This window comes from Bradysia coprophila, unplaced genomic scaffold, assembly GCF_014529535.1.
Source record: "Bradysia coprophila strain Holo2 unplaced genomic scaffold, BU_Bcop_v1 contig_494, whole genome shotgun sequence".
In the NCBI taxonomy this organism is placed as follows: domain Eukaryota; kingdom Metazoa; phylum Arthropoda; class Insecta; order Diptera; family Sciaridae; genus Bradysia; species Bradysia coprophila.
In genome coordinates, this window is record NW_023503746.1 from 483,449 (window position 1) to 505,593 (window position 22,145).

General features: G+C 36.1%; 2 protein-coding genes and 1 long non-coding RNA gene across 9 annotated transcripts in view; all 3 read right to left on the reverse strand.

Annotated features, from left to right (window-relative positions):
• The window catches only part of LOC119082812 (kin of IRRE-like protein 1), a 163,358-nt gene that overhangs the window by 27,980 nt on the left and 113,233 nt on the right, over positions 1–22,145 (reverse strand). The window lies entirely within an intron of this gene.
• Positions 2,580–15,015, reverse strand: LOC119082817. Its single transcript, XR_005088721.1, has 3 exons — positions 15,006–15,015; positions 13,118–13,120; positions 2,580–2,613 (listed from the first exon to the last, which is right to left on the reverse strand). It is a non-coding gene; the product is annotated as an uncharacterized LOC119082817 (long non-coding RNA).
• Positions 17,627–18,446, reverse strand: LOC119082816. Its single transcript, XM_037192470.1, has 2 exons — positions 18,139–18,446; positions 17,627–18,069 (listed from the first exon to the last, which is right to left on the reverse strand). The coding sequence occupies exons 1-2, from the start codon at positions 18,185–18,187 to the stop codon at positions 17,711–17,713; spliced, it is 408 nt and encodes a 135-aa protein (XP_037048365.1). The 5' UTR covers positions 18,188–18,446; the 3' UTR covers positions 17,627–17,710.

The following is a 22,145-nucleotide window of genomic DNA, read 5'->3' on the forward strand; positions in this document are numbered from 1 at the left end:
GTGCCTACGTACTCGTTGTCCGAAATATTAAAAATTTTTCCTGGAAATTTAATCGGTCTCGACGACGGATTTTATTTATTCTTTTCCTGGCAGAAATAAAACTCATTTCTACTCATCTGCAACTTTTAATTACATTCGTCTGCTTCCTTTCCATCTGCTTATTATAAAAGTTTCATACTTTCAAGCTTTCATTTCACAAGAAAAAAGAAGAAAAAAATTTAAAGAAAAAATTCTTCTCGTTCCATAATGGTTAACTTCGGTCGAAGAATTATTATTATGACAAAGCCATTATGACATTCCCTGTGCTATCAATGAAAATTAATCAAATTTTACCCCCATAAATTGAAAATGATTAGTTGTGGCCCAAATTTTCAATCCACAATTTTGCTAAAGGGTAATTTACCTCCAATGGAAACCGGTAAAATGTTTGATAAATGTATAACATTTCTGTTTTTTTTTTAATACACCGCCCCACCACATGGTACTCACACCGATTCGCAGTGCTGTACTGGCCATCATACTGTGAATTCGTATGATTCCCCAAGGGACTTTCGTCTGAGTCGGCAATGATTTCCCTTTCAATTCTAGATTTTTCTTTCTTTTAAAATTTTTTTTTGGCTCGCTCCGCTCGCGATATACAATGAACGAATTTGTATTTTAGACATTCTACACGTTCAAACGTTTCAGGTATTTTTTTGTATTGCCAATGGACCTTACTCGAAACAGTCGCCCAAAAAGACTGCCCTTTTGAATTTTTTTTCCCGAAAGGCTTTTTTTTGAGCCAGTTCGGCCCTGGCGATTCGGTCATATAGTATAACGTATTTTTCGTTTACAGCATGTTAACTGCAATACAACATTTTCTTTATACATCGCACTCTCAGAGTTCAATCAAAAATTGTCGACAAACAAATTTTGTTATTTTGGCCAATGTAATCAAAACTTTTGCAATAATTAATATTGATTTTCTTTAGCCAGAATAGAAAATATGAGAAAATTTCTGTTGTATTATGTTTATAGATATTATGTTCCATGGTACAATACGTACGTTCGGTGGCGTGTATATAGAGATATAAAATTCTAACTTAATTTATATTTTGTTCGTTGCTTGTTTTATGTTTAAAATACATATAGCACTGGTTGGCATTCATTAAAAATGGATCAATGTTTTTGAAAATTTCTCAAACACAAAAAAAAAACCCTCCACACACACAATGCTCACCAGAGTTCTAATTTCCCATTCAATTTCAATTCGATATTTTGTGTTTAGACCGAAAATATTTCCCGATTCGGACCAAGCAGCGAGCTTTTTTATTTAACACATCTCTCTATATAACATAACCATACCGTAACGAGTTTCGATTTAATTATCGGTTATACGAAAGGGATTGATTGAAAATTACTGAATAAACAGAAATTTATTATTAGATTAAGGGAATTATATTTGGAAATAATATTTGCATATATGCTCATTGCCGCAGTTCCTTGTATTAATTATCTCGTAGAATTTTTGGTTTCCCATTCGGATTCGGAGAACACATCAAAGTACATTATTTTAGGATGTCGGAGGTAAAGTAATTTCGGTTTTTAGACGTTTTGCATGAAGGATATGGATCATCCAATTTGCACATTCTCATTAGTTATTATCAAGGATTGAATGTAGGTAACGGGAAAATTTGGTCAATTAATCCATTTTTGTTTGTGCGGGTTTCCTTTGAAATGAAAATTTTAAGTCTGTTTGTAGAAAACGCTTATTAACCGAATTTGCCTTATTGTTCGCAAAAGGGTCGGATCAAATGAAATGTTATGCCTTTGAGTTATGAGGAGACTACTAAGTACAATGCAAAGAACCAGTTCATTTTAAGTACACAGCTTCCAAACACTCACACACTCAGCGGAGAACAGCTGACTACTAGACCGAATTTTATATCATGCTTCACAGCACACCATGCTTCTTAAGGACTACAGACTACTGGATATTATTGCTACACCCAACCACAATTACTGACGCATCGATGCTTTATGTAGATCCCTGGGTGCATATGGTGCTTATATATGTAAGTCCATTTGAGATTTTTAAGGCCATCGAATATTGACATTATTTGCTAATCGATATGGAGAAAACGATTCGTGCATTACATGACGCATAAATTTCAATAGAAGCTCTCAATCAAGTCGCTTGTATGACGAGACCATAAATCAGGGCCGTATCCAGCTGGGGCGCAGTGGGGGCGGTGCCCTCTTGGAGGTTTCATTTTTTTAATTTTTCCCATACAATACTTATTTTTGTGATATTTTTTGTTCTAGCGCCCCCCCCCCCTCCTAGCGCCCCTCCTGACTTTAGAGTCTGGCTACGGCCTTGTCATAAATGTTAGGTAGTTGCTATTTGCACCCGGGGCAAATAGTCTTCGGTACATTACTTTCAAAATCAAATTTTATCAGTTTTAATTTCTGATATGAAATAGTCAATTTTTGTTCGAAATTTTACTTTTTGACGCGCCTTAATATAAAATAGAAAATTATGTCACTAAGGACGGAAAAGGTGCAATTTTTGACAGCGGTGAAAAGGCATTCATACGTCCTCACCACCTGGGTCGAAAATCCACCTTTTTGATCCTATTGACATAGTGTACTATTTTCAATAAGTCAAACACACACAGACAAACGTAACCAACACACATTTTTATTTATCACCGCACCATTCGCAACCGACCAAATAATATTCATTTTCGCAAACATTTTTCAATTTTAATAACAATTTGTGATCTTACTTGCGATCAGAGACCGATATTTTATATGCATAACCATTTACCAATTTTATCCGCACATACCACACCATTTTCGAGAAAAAATTGCTCGGTAAAATTTAAATTGAAAACTACAACAGTGGAAAAAGTAAAATATCGTCAATTGGGAAATTATATATGGGTTGGCTGCGCTTTGGTGCTTCCTACTATGCCATATACATTTTTGATATAATGTGTTACACACAGAAAAAGGCGCACATGGAACATAAAATATCTCTGTCGGTCGGTTTTCTACAAACAGAAAATTTCGCACTCTATGCCAATATTTCCGGAAAATTCAATTTTCCATTTTATTGTCCTGTGTGTGTTTTGTGTATATATATGTGTGCAGGGAAAAGGTACAACTCGTGTGTGTATAATGTTATGTAAACATTTGTTCTACTTAAATGTTTGGTCTACCGCACTATCTCATCCCCAAAAGACACAATGTTGGATTTAAATGCGCGGAAATGTATTTGCAATGTTCGGCTCACAGAACCGTCGTTCCTTTTTATATGCACATTATTGAGTAGCAAATAATGTATCCTTTTAAAGTCGCTGTTTACACTGATGCCGTGGGTATACAAGATACGGAGTGTGCGATAAGACGGATAAGATACAACATTTTTTACGTTATCTGGATGGTAATATTGCCCTAGAAACATTATATCTCCTCGTTATTTTGATATTCAAAATTGCAAATTATTTTTTGTCTTTACACAGCGAATCACATTACATCCTTGACATTGCATTCATTTAATTATTTTCCAGGTAAAGTATCTCAACATTAATTTATCATGGCCCATGGACGACGCTCCCCTTCGAACATCGAATACATAAAAGCTTTTATTAAATCCACTTCAAATGTCAAAATTAAACTTTCTAATGCTCACTTCTATCGTCATTCCCGGCGTATATCGCCAATTCGCTGAGGGTGCCCCTAAACAGATCTATCTGTTATTAAACAAACACAGAGCAAAAAAAAAGCACCATTAAATTTGGCGAATAAAACTCCATGATCCCCATAACGACCTTCGACCGTCCGCTTTAAATTCAACGACAATTTTGCTTACTTTTGTGCGACTGTGATACGAATATATATGCCAAAGGTACGTTTAATTGAAATGGTTCTCGTACACCAGGCTGATGGTTTCTTATGTTATGTAAAATTGTACAAATGATACACTTCGTATCATTTGCAGAAAAAAAAATTGGAAAAGAAAATTCTCCTTTGCTGTGACATGGCTGGTGTACTGCTATGAGAATTATTTGCCAAATATTTTACATGTTATCTGTTGAGAATGGTAACGCGACAAATTGAATCGGTGTTCAGTTAATTTGATACTTGGCGTGTCGTTATCCATTTCGACAATGGCCTAACATTATTGTTGATTTCATGAGTTAGTGGAGATTGTGACGATTACTATGTGTTCTACTTAGCTTGAAAATATTTGGATGAAAAGGTCGTGCATATTGAGTTTCTCTTGACATTATGTTTGAGCATCATCTAAGGTCGATTTAGTTTTCGTTAAGTTGAAGGTAAGGCGTTCAGTTTAAGGTAAGAGTATACAGTCCACTTCACATGACTTGCACCGACTTGTTTATTTACAAATCTGACAATCGGATGAAATATGTCGGCTGTTGTGTTTTGAACTCTTACACTCACCACTCAGTCGAGTTTTGTGGAAAAGAAGCTGCAGGCCCGTAGCTAGGACCAAATCTGAGAGGGGGCTCAAGCCCAATACAAAAAGTTAAATTTTTATTAAATGTATTATGAATGGCGCCGCAGGCTATTGTTCTGGAAGGAAATTTGAAGCCATTCATCCAACAGGTTTCCCACAATCACCTTTCTTGATGATGCATACATATTTTAGACATCGACAACAAAGAAACATTATAAATGTTGCAAAAATTCGGTGGAGTTAAGTTATTTATAAAAATGTATGAAGTAAAGTAATATTCGCGAGCGGAGCGAACGAGAAAATTTTGCAATTTTCTACTTTCAAAACATTCTTTTTCTCACTAATCAGCGCTCGAGGCCATCTTAATATTCCGGCATTGAGTGGAGTTAAAGTCAGTATCTTCCTTTTAGAATATATTCTTTAATTTTCTTTAGTTTCCCTAAACTTTCTCGAAAATTTTAGAGATAGACTAAAGTTGTAGCAACGTAGCTACGGAGAAATTCAGAATCGGCCGAGGTGTAAGGAAGGGTGACACCATTTCACCGAAATTATTCACGGCGATTCTGCAGAGTATTTTTAAGAAGTTAAACTGGAGTAAAATGGGAATAAAGATAAATGGAGAGTACCTGAGCAACCTCCGCTTCGCTAATGACATTGTACCGATAGCAGCGAATCTAGGTCAGGCCCAGCTTATGCTACAACAGTTAAGTGAAGAGGCAAGCAAAGTTGGCCTCAAGATGAACTTATCGAAAACAAAAGTCATGACCAACATCGGGGACGATAGAGAAATCAAAATTGGTGACACTGTCATTGAACGAGTCGACAGCTACGTATATCTAGGACATAAACTGAAGTTAGGTCAGGACAACCAGACTGCAGAAATAAGACGTAGGATTGGTCTTGCATGGGCAGCGTTCGGAAAACTTAGACTAATTTTCAAAAGCAAAATGAATAATAGTCTGAAACGCAAAGTTTTCGACACTTGTGTCCTTCCAGTGCTCACTTATGGAGCGGAAACGTTAACTTTAACGAAAGCATCCGAAGATAAATTGAGAGTGACACAAAGAGCCATGGAACGGAGTATGCTTGGAATAACACTCAGAGACAGAATGACGAATCAATGGATTCGACAACAAACCAGGGTCGTTGATGTCATGGAAAGAATAGCATCTCTGAAATGGAGCTGGGCGGGACATATTGCAAGAAGGACAGACGAACGTTGGACCAAAAAGATCATGAACTGGCGACCATATAAAAGACGGGCTATAGGTAGACCACCAGAGAGATGGACAAACGGAATTAAGAATATTGCAGGTACAAACTGGCAGCAAATGGCAATGGATCGTACAAAATGGAAAGAAGTTGGCCTACATCCAGCAGTGGATAGAAACAGGCCGAAAAAGAAGAATAAGAAGAACGTAGCTGTGTTAACAGTTTTCCTAGATGTTAAGTCAAGACACCTAAACGGTATTTTCAGAGCATCCAATGGCAATTGTCTGCTTTCAGGTAACTTCTAAAAATTCGTAGACTGCTGAAAAGTTAGCAAGGAAAATTTAAGTTTCATAGCCAGGCTGTCTAAGTTGAAATTGCGTTGGGCTTGCCGACTTTACTACTGAAGAAAACTTCGAAAAACTTTCATTCGCAAAAGTTACCCTCACTTCCTAAAATCATTCTCATGAATTACGAGTCCCGCGTCAAAAAATCTACTCGAGCCTAGCTTGTTTTTGGCCGCCGACTTCTTTGTGACTGCAACTGATCTGTATAAGTTTGGGATTGAAATAATTTATATTTTATATAAAATACTTAAATAGAACTCAAAATAAGTTTTTATTTTTTGTGGGTTTCATGCGTTTCTCTCGTTCTATTCGTTCCACATGTATTCTCCCATACAGACACACGTATGCTGTCATAGAGAAATCGATGTGGAACGAATAAAACGAATTAGCCCACAAAAAACAAAAACTTATTTTGAGTTATATGTAGAAGTTTATACGTTGCAACAGGACATGAACAATTCCATAATTTCAAATTTTGGTTTTAAGTTTGCACATACCAACTCTAATTGTTGATCTTGTGGTAACTCGTCAACACTCGCCAACACTCGACAACATATCAATTCATCACAGTATGCCAATCAAATGATTCCAGACATAGTAGACATTGTATCCCCTATATATACGGTGTATTTGTTAGACTAAGATTCATTCAAATATATGGATTCAAACTGAAAACATCTTGCCTTTTCGTTCCCCATATAATTGGTGACCCCGACTCTGAATACAAAGTCAATATCAAGCTATACGCTTCGATATATTAATTGCTAACAAGCAACTGTTTAAAATAAATTGTTAGCAATAACAAGAATAAATTCGATTGAGTTCTACCGTCCAAATAATTAAATTTATTTGTGAGAACAAAATCAATAAACGCAAAGTTTCCTTTGTCTCATCTAAAAAATATTTTGCAAAATAAAATTTTTTTGCATAATCTACGATGAGTGATACAGAAGAAATTATAGTTGAACAACCCGCCAATGAAACAGACGGCGCAAGAAATGTTGTTCATGCCAATAACAACGACGGCACAATTCGATCTGTCCAGTTAAAATTACCACCTTTCTGGAAAGCAAAACCAGAAATATGGTTTATGCAGATCGAAGCTCAATTTGCGACAAATGCTATAAGAGCCGACACATCCAAATACAATCATCTGGTTGGAAAATTAGACACCGATATCCTTGACAAAGTCAGTGATATTGTAATGAACCCACCAGACAATGATAAGTATTTAACTCTTAAAAATCGGTTGATCAAAGAATTTTCAGTCTCTGACCGTAAAAAACTAAAACATCTTTTCGACAATAATTCAATTAATCAAGCGTGCAAACCTTCAGAATTATTACGAAAAATGAAAGACAACACTTGTAACAAAGTCTCCGATGACTTATTACAAGAATTATGGTTTAACCGACTACCACAAAACATCCAAAGCATTTTGTCGTATAGTTCCGAACCATTGGAACAACTAAGTCTCATGGCCGACAAAATTTACGAAACCATGGATTTAGATAAAATACAGACTTTTACCAAACAACAACCAGTCAATGACTGCGATCTAGCACAACAGTTCTGCAAACTGGAAGACAAAATTGATTCTTTACAAAAAGAAATCAATAAGTCTAACTCCCGCATCAGATCTGATTCGCGAAATCGTAATAAGTCTAAATCTCCTAACCGAGATAAACAATCTCCTAGCGGATTTTGTAAAAGTCATTTAGACTACGGTAAACGGTCGTGGCGTTGTACACCACCTTGTTCTTATCCAGACAAGAGCAATATAAAAAAACGCAACCCAAAAAACTAAACAGCCAGTCAAACCAAGCGCAATTTGACGAAGGCAAAGACATAAGTCGCTTATACATTCAAGAAAAGAATACTGGAAATACTTTCTTAATTGACACTGGTGCCGACATATCAGTCATTCCACCAAGTTATAAAGAAAGAAGCCATGCTCCATGTCAATTCCAACTTCATGCAGCTAATGGTACTCCTATTAAGACTTATGGGAGCAAATCGGTCACTATTAATTTAGGCCTAAAAAGAAATATAAGATGGATTTTTATAATTGCAGACGTGCAACAACCCATCATTGGAGCTGACCTACTCCAAAAATTCGACTTACTCGTCGATATTAAAAACAACAGACTAATTGACAGTAAAACTTCAATTTCTTCTATCGGAACAACCGTTGGTACACGAAAAAATAAAAATTCGATTAAAACCATATCGAACATTTCAGTTTACTATCAATTAGTCAACGAATTTCCAGATATTCTTGACTTGACAAAATTTAAATCAAAAGTGAAAAAGCACAATGTTAAACATCACATCGTTACCAAATGTGCCCCACTTTTTGCAAAAGCTCGAAGATTACATCCCTCTAAGCTTCCAATAGCTAAAAAAGAAATCGACGATATGCTTAAACTCGGTATATGTCGCCCCTCAGACAGCCCCTGGGCAACACCATTACTGATAAAAGAAAAACCATCAGGTGGTTTTAGACCATGTGGCGATTACCGACGTTTAAATGCTGCAACGCAACCAGATCGATATCCAGTTCCAAACATCCAAGAATTTAACTATTTCTTGCATGGAAAAAAGATCTTCAGCGTTGTCGATTTAGTCAGAGCTTATAACCAAATACCCGTTCACGAAGACGACATACAAAAGACGGCAATCATAACACCGTTTGGTTTATTTGAATTTCCATTCATGACTTTCGGTCTATGCAATGCCGGTCAGACGTTCCAACGTTTTATGAACGAAGTCCTCAAAGAATTAGACTTCTGTTTCGTCTACCTTGACGATATTCTAATTGCTTCCGAAAATGAAGAAGAACACAAAAAACATCTCAAAATACTTTTTGCTCGCCTCAACGACTACGGCGTAGTTATTAACTTGCAAAAATGTGTTTTCGGACAAAAAGAAGTCAAATTCCTCGGATTTCTAATAAATGAACACGGAACAAAACCTCTCGACAACCGAGTTAAATCAATATTAGACTTTCCCTTACCGGATACAGTCACCAAGCTCAAACGATTTCTCGGTATGATCAATTTTTTCCGTCGCTTCATGCCACACGCCGCAGAAACACAACTACCATTGTTTTCTTGCATGAAAGGCAACATAAAGAACGATAAAACACCTATCACCTGGACTGTGACCATGATAGAAGCTTTCAACAAATGTAAATCAGATTTAGCAAACGCAACTTTGCTAGCGCACCCTAAAACTGACGCACCTATCGGTTTACATGTCGATGCTTCCGATTATGCACTTGGAGGTGTAGTTGTTCAGTTTGTCAATAATAAATGGCAACCTTTATCATTTTATTCACAAAAATTAAATACTGCACAGCTTAAGTATTCAACTTATGATAAAGAACTCTTAGCCATCTATGAAGGAATTAAACATTTCCGACAAATTTTAGAAGGAATGGAATTTACGATCTTCACAGATCATAAACCATTAGTTCATGCCTTCACTCAAAAAGCTGACAAAGCAACCCCTCGTCAAATACGACAACTAAACTACATATCTCAGTTTTCAACTGATATTCGACATCTACCTGGAAAGAAAAATGTTGTTGCTGATGCAATGTCTCGAATAGAAACATTGAACATAGTACATTCAATATCACTTGATAGCTCAATTGATTATAAATTACTAGCCGAAGCCCAAACCAGAGATATGACGGTAATCGACAAAGTAAAAAAAGACACGAGTCTTAAAGTTATTAAAACGGACTATCATGGTACAGACATATTTTGTGATATATCAACTGGAAACTTGAGACCGATTGTTCCTCCTGATTTTCGCAAAATTGTTTTTGACAAAGTCCATAACTTTGCTCATCCAGGAATCAAAGCTTCTACAACTACGATAAAAAAAGATTTCGTTTGGCCAACTATGATCAAAGACATTCGAAATTATTGTAAAAGCTGTATTCCTTGTCAGAAGACCAAAGTCTCACGACACAACTCGTCGCCAATCACACCGATTGATATGCCGAATCAAAGATTCGATCATGTCCATTTAGACATTGTGGGTGCACTCCCTAATTCAGAAGGATTCAAATATGTCCTAACATGCATCGATCGTTTTACAAGATGGCCCGAAGCAATCCCTATGGAAAACCAAACCGCTGAAACATGCGCTAAACAGTTTTTCTTCCATTGGATTCCTCGCTTCGGCGTGCCAGAAGTTATAACAACCGATCAAGGTAAACAATTCGAATCAGATTTGTTCGCCGAATTAAATAAACTTCTTGGAACAAAGAGATTGAGAACAACAGCCCACCATCCTCAAGCCAACGGAATTCTTGAAAGATGGCATCGGATTGTTAAAGGAGCAATCAAGTGTCATTCAACACCTGATTGGATGAAAACGCTCCCTATTGTGATGTTAGGATTACGTTCAATAATTCTACCTCACATCAACGCTTCTGTTTCAGAAATGGTATATGGTACAAATATCCGTTTACCATACCATTTTTTCCATCATACAGAAGAAGATCTTTCAAAAGATCCAAGTTCTTTCGTTGAAAAGTTAAAACGACATATGAATGATTTACAGCCTGTCCCAAGCGCTAATCATCATAAACAAAAAGTTTTTCTTTTCAAGAACTTAGATACTTGTACTCACGTATTCGTCCGTACCGATGGTTATAGAAAACCCCTACAACCTAATTATGAAGGACCATACGAAGTAATCAAAAGAGATACTAAATTTTTCACTCTTAAAATTAAGGGAAAAGAAAAAGTTATCTCTATCGATCGACTAAAGCCATGTTACGAAATTCCGTTGCTCAACGAAATTTTTAAACAAGCTAAACATGTAACTTTTGCAAACGATCTAGTACACTATTCTCTAAATGCCTATAAAAGCAGCAACAATATTTGAGAAAAGTACATTCACTTCTAGTCGTTCGAAAGAACAACAACTACAAGTAAATAAAATAAAATATTTAAATAAAAAATGATGGAAACACTTAAAGACGCAAACACCGGTCTAAAGTGTATCATTGATACCGGAAGTCCATTTTCATTATTCCCACAATTTGAAATCAATGGACGATATACATCCCTATCTATATACAACGGAAATCAAATCCTTCCAATGTATGAAAAAATAGAAAAGAATATAAAGATCAATAATATCAATTATTCGTGGCGTTTTTACACCGCCAATATTGATGAAATAATTTTGGGTGCTGATTTTATCGCAGCATACCAAAATCAAAATACATAAATCAATTGAAAAATTGACTTATATCCAAAAATCAATTATAAAATCCAGAATCACCAGCATCATACGATACAATGATCATCAAAATCAAACAAACATTTGGAAAAACATAAATCAAAATCGCCAATAAGTTCCTTTCATAATTTGGTTGGTCAAATGGAATCAAAAGAATTCACGCCTCAAATGGATACCGAAACCTGATCCTAGGGGGGAAGTGTGTGGTAACTCGTCAACACTCGCCAACACTCGACAACATATCAATTCATCACAGTATGCCAATCAAATGATTCCAGACATAGTAGACATTGTATCCCCTATATATACGGTGTATTTGTTAGACTAAGATTCACTCAAATATATGGATTCAAACTGAAAGCATCTTGCCTTTTCGTTCCCCATAATCTTAAGTATTAGTATGAGATTCGAGTTTTATTATTTAAAAAAATCAAATTTGAATTGATTGTATGTCTTTATTCTATCGCACTTTTAATTCGAGTTTCCATTTGTTTCAATGTTCCTTGTTCTTTTTGACTCCACACTAGTTGCCACTCAAGGCAGTTATGAATTTGAATGAATTAAAAGGTAACCAAGATTACTGAGGCTACGAAAGAGAAAAAGAGAAAATCTATATATTCTACATCCTATCCGGAGACTGTTAGCACCTTTTCTCAACTTTATCATTTCTGTCCATTGCCAGGGTGGGCTCAGACGTAGTCCAGAGGGGGCTCAGCCCCCACTAGCCCCCCCCCCCCCGTAGCTACGGGCCTGAGAAGCTGTGACAAATTTACTAACACTCGTTCCGCTGCGCTGCACTCGTTATAAATATTGTATTCCTAATGAGGCAGCTTGCCAAAAATTTGTGGTACCATTGTTCAACGAGGGAAGAAAAGTTGGAAATTGCATTTCGAAGGTCTTGTTTGTGGACAGAAAATGCAACTTCCAACTTTTTTACAGAGGTAAACACAACGTTTCTCACAACAAAGGCTTCCGAAGTTTCGACGGAGGGGATAAAATGACTATTTTCTCGCCTGCATTGTGAGTATAAAGTGTTTTAGTTCGCACAGTTTTCGAACAGTTAATGTTGCGCACCACAATTGTGTTATAACGAACGAAAAACACTCTATTCATACTATAGTTACACCACACGGTCCCACACTATATTAGCACATCTGTTGATATTTGACATAAACACTGGATCCGAACCAGAAACGAGAAATTAACCAGAAATCAGGAAATGACTAGAAATCGGAGAAAGAAATCTGGAAATGACTGAAAATCTGGTAATTACCAAAAAAAACAAGGCATCAGAACAGTCGGAGCGTTTGCTGCGACTTAGCCCCGTACAACCCGTAATCCTATTTCGTCCACAACCATAATACGTCCGTAGCCCTAATAAGCCCTAATAAACCCTAATACGTCTACAACCCTCTAATGCGTCTGTTACCAAAATGCAAGTCAAGTTGGGCATTGTCAAATTTACTGAAACTGTTCATTTTTAAAATTGCGCATAGCGCAATTACGAAAGCCCGTACGAAGTACCTCTCAAATAAAACCAACAATTTACGACATTATTTTAGAAACCCAAAATTTTTTGCCAACTTTCCATTGGGTATTCAATTACCTCTCAAATGAAACAAAAACTAGCAAAATCGGTTGAGATTTACTCGATTTATGTGCAAAAAACACTTAGGGCCGAGTAGCGGCCTTAATACAAGGGCCTAAATTTGAAACTTTTTTCGCCATCAGTCTATTCGGCATTCAATTATCTCTCAAATGAAACAAAAACTAGCAAAATCGGATGAGATTTACTCGATATATGTGCAAAAAACACTTAGGGCCGAGTAACGACCTTTGAGCCCTCCCAACAAGCCCACGTTGCATCTTACCCAAAAACAATGTTCAGCAACTTTGTTCTACTCGTCAATACCTTTCATTTGATATATCACAAGCAGCTATTGCGTGCGTATTTCGGTAGATATCGTGGAAAGACTGAAAAACACCTATAGGGCCCTAGCTCTGGAGGGTCCGACCCTACCATGCCCATTTTCGAACTTGACCTTACTTTTGTCGATACCAATCGGGGAAAAAAGAATTTTGAGAAAAGGTTGTGATTTACTCAAGCTAGAGGGGTCACGGACGGACGGACGGACATTTTTTTTATTGCGGATTCGTCATCTATGAACATAACCAAATGCTTTGCCCTTACTGTCTGCTTCCAATTCGACGTGTTACAAACGGCATATTAATCTTATAAGCCCCCAGTACTTCGTACGGGGCTAAAAATCGGGATCGAGAATTGATTGAAAATTTAGAATAGCAAAATGAGTGAGAAACGAAGAGGAATCAGGAATTAAGATGATTGGATGATGATAAAGGCTAGTACAGAATTCGTGAAAAATGCATGCAAAATCAACCTCTGCAAAGTGCTTGCAAAATATGACACAAAATGTATGAGCTATATGTCAGATAGTTTGCAAACTCGATGAAACTCGATGTAAACCTGATGTTTACACTGTGCTTGCAAAAAATTTGACAGCTGGCTCATACATTTTGTGTCATATTTTGTAAGCATTTTGCATGAATTTTTCACGAACTCTGTACTCATCTTAACAGATGAGTATACAATGGTAAGCGAATCGAGATCTGACAAGGAAAATATAGCCTGTAATAGTGATTAAACGAAAATTTTCGCTCGTAGCTTTAGTCAACATGCTTTTCCCTCTGTACTCGAACGTCTGGACATGTATTAGTCAATTTTTTCGCTCGCTGCGCTTGTGCTATTGTTCTTCATAAGAGCATTTTCATTGATCCCAAGCAATCCATTTTTGTTCGCTCACACCCTCCTGATTATATGAAGAAAAACAATATTTTTCAGCATAATGGCAAAATGATGACGAAATGATGCCGCATGGGTTCTGGAACCTCAAAGAGGGAAATCCCAACGAATTTACAGGAAATCCTAACATTTTTACCGGGAAATTTGGTTGAATTTTAGTTGATAACGGGAAATATCGGAAAATCGGATTTGAATACCGGGAAGAAAACATTATTTGCAATGGCAAATGTGTGCACACGTGTTCTGTTTCATAAATATTGATTTTGCTATGAAAAAGGAAGTCAATTACTTCTTTAGCAAAGATTTCACGTCGACAATAATTGTTCAGGTCAAGAGAAATCAAAATTTAAATTACAGTCACACGTGTGTATGGGTAGGTACATACAAAACACCATCAGGCTATAATCGGCTGCGATCAAACAAATTAATTTTTGTTTTTGTGTAAACTCTCCACAGAATATATGACGTCATTAAATTCAAATATGACAAAATGTGCTTAATTACCATAAAACGAACTATTGCCAAACCGATTGAGATATATCGGGTACACAATTTGCAGCTTATGCTGGATCAGAATCCAATGTACATAAATTTTTAATTAGCAATACACATACACATATACATCGAAAATCCATTTTTAAATAGGTTATTCGACTCAAATCGTTTTGCAATTATACATATTTTGCTCAGCTATGCATATATGTGTGTGGCGTGTGCATTGTTTGAGCTTGTTGATTTGATTTGATTTTAATTTAAATCCTCAAAATAACTGAATGAAAGTTCAATAAATGATTTGAACATTAAGTGGGAAATCAATTAAGATTATCACTTTAGCTGCTACATTTTACCTCTACCTATATTACCGATTGCTTTCCGCAATCAATAAATTGTTTCGAACAAAATGCAACGCTCGAGTTTGAGGAAGAGGAAAAGCGTTAAAAGTGGAATGGCAAATGGTTTTGCAGTAGTTCCAGGCATATACATATAATTTTAAAGAAGCGAATCGATTCAAGTAAGCTGTGTCGATTCGATCGGTATAATATTTTATACGATAAAATGAATTTAATGTTCAACTGGCCATGGTCCCAACAGATTTTAATTAAATGTTATTTCGGGAATGCGATTAGTTATTTACCAGATCCACCCCCTCCCACAAATTCTTTTTTTTTCGATATTTAAAACGGTGTGGAACTGAAATTTGTGTTAAGGGGCGGCAATCATTGGGATGATTTTTTTTATTGCATGAAATATTTATGTAAACTGATTGCTGATGAATTTTTAATAGCTGAAAATTTTCGACCCATTTCAATCGAATTTTTTTTTTAATTGTTAGAAATTGATGGATGCATTACCAATTGCCACTTTTGTAAAACATATGTCGTCACAAAAATACGGTTGTCACTAAACGAAAATTTGCGTATGGCTCATCTGGACTTTTATTTGATTTGTATATTATGCACGACCCATTTCCTTACATAACAAGATAGAAAAACCTCGTCTCTACATATAGGGTGGGTCGAATTTTACATTTTATTTAAAAAAGTCTGACCCCTGTTCAAGATGGTCCAGAGAATATTTAATGGAAGAAAATTTTTCTTTAATTTTTTAGAAGAAGAATCGCAGAATTTCAATTTTAGACCTTGAAGGAAGCAGACCCAAGTATTTTTAAAGCAATTTATAAAAAAACCTGAAGTACTAGATTCTCTATGTAATACACATACCTTTATATGTCACGATTTGTCGATTTAATCAGCAACGTTAAGAGCTTTGCAAATTTGTAGCCCACATTTAGGCGGAAAAATATTCAGTTTTTAATAATTTCTCTGAACGAAAAGAGCACGCAAGAATGTGTTACTTTTAAAGGAAAAATTGGTTTGTGGGTGATCTCACTTGCAGAAACCTTTGCAGATTGTGTAAATTAATGTAATTTGCACAAGTTTCTCCAAGTGGGATAAGTTATCACACACAAACCAATTTTTCCTATAAAAGTAATTCTTGCGTGCTCTAATGGTTTTACTTTTTCAAAATAATATTTTAGTTCAGAGAAATCATTGAAACAAGGCATCAGAACAGTCGGAGCGCTTGCTGCGACTTAGCCCCGTACGACCCGTAATCCTACTTCGTCCGTAACCATAATACGTCCGTAGCCGTAATACGCCCGGAACCCTAATACGTCTACAACCCTATAATGCGTCTGCTACCAAAATGCAAGTCAAGTTGGGCATGATCAAATTTACTGAAAGTGTTCATTTTTAAAATTGCGCATAGCGCAATTACGAAAGCCCGTACGAAGTACCTCTCAAATAAAACCAACAATTTACGACATTATTTTAGAAACCCAAAATTTTTTACCAACTTTCCATTGGGTATTCAATTACCTCTCAAATAAAACAAAAATTAGCAAAATCGGATGATATTTACTCGATTTATGTGCAAAAAACACTTAGGGCCGAGTAACAACCTTTGAGCACTCCCAACGAGCCCGCGTTGCATCTTAACCAAAAACAATGTTCAGCAACTTTGTTCTACTTGTCAATACCTTTCATTTGATATATCATAAGCAGCTATTGCGTGCGTGTTTCGGTAGATATCATCGAAAGACTGAAAAACACCTATAGGGCCCTAGCTCTGGAAGGGCCGACCCTAACATGCCCATTTTCGAACTTGACCTTACTTTTGTCGATACCAATCGGGGAAAAAAAGAATTTTGAAAAAAGGTTGTGATTTACTCAAGCTAGAGGGGTCACAGACGGACGGACGGACGGACGGACATTTTTTTTATTGCAGATTCGTCATCTATTAACATAACCAAATGCTTTGCCCTTACTGTCTGCTTCCAATTCGACGTGTTACAAACGGCATATTAATCTTATAAGCCCCCAGTACTTCGTACGGGGCTAAAAACGAATATTTTCCCACCTTAAAGTGGGCTACAAATTTGCAAAGGGTCCATTGCTCTTAAAATGGAAATGTTTTGACAAAAAGTCATTGATGGGATAAGTTACTGACTTACACTGGCTCGATTAGAGACTACGAGTTCCAACAGGCCGATGCCATTTTAAAGCTACATTTTTCAGCTTTTTACTCCAGTCAATACAGTCACTCATATCAGAGAAACAATTCAGCGATATGTGTAGCCTCACCGAAAATCAAAATTGTTCTTGAGGCATGCGAACAACAAGTTAAATAAATTTCTTCCATAGAAGATTCTCCGGACCATTCTGAATGCAACCAGAGGTCAGGTGTTTTAAAATAAAATATAAAATTCGGCCCACCCTACAGTACATTCGATGTATGCAAACAACAGAACATTAGCTCAGCCAAAACGAAATCATTTCAAAGAACAAATTGAGTTAAAAATAAAATTTCTGCTAAAACTAAGAGATGACCTCAACGCGACCATACATATCTATGCATGCTATCTATGTATGCTGCTTTAAATGGCATATAAATTAAACAATTGTTTACATTGTTTTCACGTAGATCAACACACCGAGGCCACCAAAGAAACCAGTAGAATTTACTTTTTCAATAAACTCAACGAGTCTGAGTCACATTTTAATTGATCGGAATTGTATATAAATCATACAAAAATGCTCTTGATTAAGGTCGTGTAGCCCGTAAGAAGCTTGGTGTTCTAATGTCCTTCCACGGTGTCGTTCTACGGCCAGTTTGTTTGGCGTTCGGGTCTCTTTTCTCGGCGATGCAGGCAATGAGCTGTTCTCGGTTCTGTGCATCCAATGCTTCGTTGGTCTGGTCGGCATTGCTGAGCCGAATGGGATTGTTTTTGCATCGATTGGTGGTGGTACATCCGGAATTACACTTTGTCCGCTGGGTTTTCGTTCTCAATGCGTTACAGAATATCGGGCAAGTGGTTTGAACGCAATAGTTTGGCACTTCTCTTTCGCAAAACTCTGTAGCCTGTGAGATGGTCAGGGCGGATGTTGAGCCCGCAGAGAAGTCTGTAAATTGAATGAATCAATGGCACTGTCTGTAACAGTGAGACGTAAGACGGTTGCTGTTTCACTTACCGATGAATCCAAGGCACAAAAGTCCAAGTAAAGCGAGTAAAAATTTCATGTTGGATGATTTCGATTGCGCTCTTGTTTGGTCAATTACTTGAAAGCACAGCGCTTAATAAACCGATTCACTTTTACGTCTTAACGGAAATTAAATGAACTGAAAAATGAATTTCAAGTTGAAATTCAAATTGAGTCTGGTGATAACCTTTTAAACGCCGAGAGATAACACTCAAAACAAACAAGAAACTATGTAAGCGACAACAGCGTACACAAGTATATATGTGTTCTTGGTCGAACAGATTTCTGCTGATTGATGAACTTCGAAAAAATTCACTCGAATATAACTTTCTAAAATGTTTAAAGTCATTTCACACGATAGTTTCGCATCAGTTGACGTGTTGGCGCAAAAGTCTGTGTACATTCAAAAATTAAGTTCGTTTGGTAGTAGCTTTACGGATGTTTTCTTTCGAGGAATTTAAAACAGCAAAACACAGCAGCGTAAGTTTAATTAATTTTTCTCGGAAGCTTTCAATTTCCTATCAATTCAACGGAATTGACTTTTTGTTTTTGTGTATGTGATGACGGACATGTTTTGCACATTTCATTATCGAAACGTAGTGCGGCGCATATTTCTTTTAGGTGAAGAGGTCATTATACAATCAAGCGATTGTGAGATGTTGTAGTAAGTTGATAAGATGAACTGGAATATGGTCAGTAAACAAACAGTGAATCGTGGAACTGGTTTTTTTTTGTTGCAGAAATAAAACCTTTAAAAATTAATGGCATATCAGTCGTGATGTTTCTATGAACAACAGCTGTTTATATAATAATTTTAAGAAGAAACGTAAACTGGGATGACGTCGTTTTGGACTTTTTCCTATTAACATGTGAAATGATATTTTATGCGATCAAAGTAGTTAGTAAATTGACTTTCATATATATATGTTTACGCACTAGTGCGTAAATGTGACGTTTTCGTGGAGGTTCTTAGCGATTGCATAGTGTATTTTTTGACGAAGGTCTGAAAATTGAATCATTGGTAAATATGGACTTACAGAGTCTAATGCGAGATGGAGCCCAAAATTTTAGCCACTACCCTCCTCCTCCCATCACTTTAAAGTTTTAGGTGCAAAGGTATGTTTGTTGAATTATTGTGAAGTCGCCATGACTACTACCATAGGTGTACAGTGTGTCTAAAAAGTTTGGAAACATGTAAGGACAATGTAAACAAAAGAATTAAATACATGACAACAATACAACAATAAAAGCATGTACGATGAAATTTTTATTGTTCTTTTGTCTTCGTGTCTATTGTTCCTTTATTTATTAGTTCTTCTATGTTTTCAAACTTTTAACTGACACTGTATATAGCTCAAATGAAAGAGAAAAGTCCAAAGTTTATCAAAAACAACACTTTGGTTTTCCGAATTTTCCATTTTCATGGAACTTTTCCGAGCTTTTCCGCAATGTCAGAAAAAAAGTTGAGTTTCAAAATGAGATAACTCGTGAAATATTATTTTTACAATTAAACAATGTTCCGAAGATTTGTTCGCCATGAAATTCTCTACCCGTTTTCCGCATTCCAACCATTTAATGCTTATTTTGCTTACTTCTCTCATTTCTCCATATACTCGTAAATGAGAGAAGTTGGAGAAATAAGAAATGTATAATATGTCGATACTTTTGAATGTTAAAAGCTGTAGGAATGAAAAAATAATAATTTTCAACATTTTCACCAAAAATAAATTTTTTATCTGTTAGGAAACTTGCTGTTATGATGTAGGAAGTTGTTTCTGTTGTAAATGATGTTCCCAATTACTCATCCAGAGGTTCCACTAGAAAGAACTCTGGAATTTTACGAATTTCCCATGTAAATTTTGAATGTGTTTTGGATTTGGGACTTTTAAAAGTTCTCCAGCATAAAGTACCCAAAATTTCATGATTCCTAAATAACCTCTGACATCCTAGCTTATCATCCTGATGGGATATAGTCAGGAACATGGTTGGAAGTGACTCTAGTTTTTGGTTTTTCAAGGATTTCTTAAAAGAACTACATTTGTCAAGGTAAATAAGAAAGAATTACATACCAGTATAGTCCTGGCCTCTTATTTATGCTACCAATTCTAGAACGAGAAGTTTTAAAGGACTCACTAGTATTTTTTTTTCACTACTTTTAGGATTATTGACCTGGTAGTGTACTAGTTTATAGAATTCAATAACTCAATATGGTCCAACATTTTCCCAATGATAGTAGTGTGTTGGTTCCTGAAATTACATTATTCCCAATAGCTCAGTAAACTCCCAAATCAAGTTCAGAATTTTCCGGGATCTGAGTTCTTGATTTGGGAGGATACTGAGCTATTGGGAATAATGTAATTTCAGGAACCAACCAACTACTATCATAATCATCCTTTTGGTCCAGAAGAGAGTCCAAAGAACCTTAGCTTTTCCTTAAAATCCCAGAGTTCTAGAATTGGGAAAATGTTGGACTATGTGGAGTGATTGAATTCTAGGAACCAGTACACTTTTTGTAAAAAAGATGATCCCACTACTGTACATACAACCTTGTTCCTAACTTGTGTCTTAACTGAAATTTTGAGCAATAGATGTGAAAACTGTATCCCGAGGCGAAACCGAGGTTGACAACACATCGAGTGAAAATAGATATTTTGGCTGCTAGGAATTTAGGGTAGATTCAAAGAATCGGACTTTAGGGTAGGAATCTCGCTTCCATTTTTTGTTTAAATCTTTGTTCTTTTGGAAATAGGAGCGAACTGTGTGTGCGAGTTATGGAAATGGGAGTGAACTCCATGTAGAGTATTTTTCGAGAAACTAAAAATTGGAAATGGAAGCGAACTCATTTCCAAAATTACGATAATTTGAAGAAAAAAAATAGATGGGCGCGAAATTCCCTCTCTAGAGTAAGAATCTCCCTCTGCGCGAGATTCCTCGATACCTCTATAAAACAGCAAGCACCGAAGGAAAATTGGATTCGAGACCATTTGTTTCATTAACATTACATTGTAGCGCTAAGAATTCTCAATTTGTCTGACATAACAGGTCTTCCAATTCGTCAATTGAGATCATGATTAGGGATGTTTGAAACGTACGCTAGTAGTGTTCTTGTAAGGGTCCTCTCAATACTCAAAAATCGAAAACATTCGAAAAAATTGTGTCATGTCAAATTTAAACCGTGACCTTAAGAGTGACTGAATACAGTCTCTAAGCAAAGACGATTTTAACGCACTGATGCCTTGCCGATTCTTATCATATTTTTTTTTGTTCCTATCTTTGTTTTGTGGTCGTCAACTTATTTTAACTATTTCCAGGAACCAGGAAATTTTAAATTGATTTTTAATGCAAATTAAAGCGAATTTTGCAATTTATTACTCTCTATGTCATGGGTTGATTGTATATTTCGTACTACGACATTCGTAGTGAACGCATTTGTGTTTGTGAATACGAGTTAATTGTCAACCCGCGTCAATTAAGTCTCATCATATTCATGTTAGAACATATCGTAATCGTTGCCACAGTAACAGATCAAAACATCAAAGAGACGACAATATTCTAAAGTTGAAAGATGTTGTAATTAATTTAATTAAAGAGCGTATGTGCAAACGTGTAACATCTCTCATAATCGGTAGACATTCGTATTCATTGAACATGAATAGTAATATGCTTATACAAAGCAGGTCCCATATTCATACACACAGAGAAACGTCTTTTAAATAACTTTATTATTCTCACCTGTAATATTTATGAAAATCTAATGTGCTATAATGCTGTCATACATTGTATGTAATACGGGAAAATTCATTGAAATAATTTCTTTGAATATGAACACGAAAATCTATTCAGTACACACAGCGTGTGAGAGAAGGAAAGCGATACACGATAAATCCGAGTTACTATTAAATTCAAAATTCAATTATTCATTTACACGGGTGTGTTGAAAAGCCTCCCACTTGAAAATATTCAAAATACTGAGCGCAATATTGTATATTACGTACGTG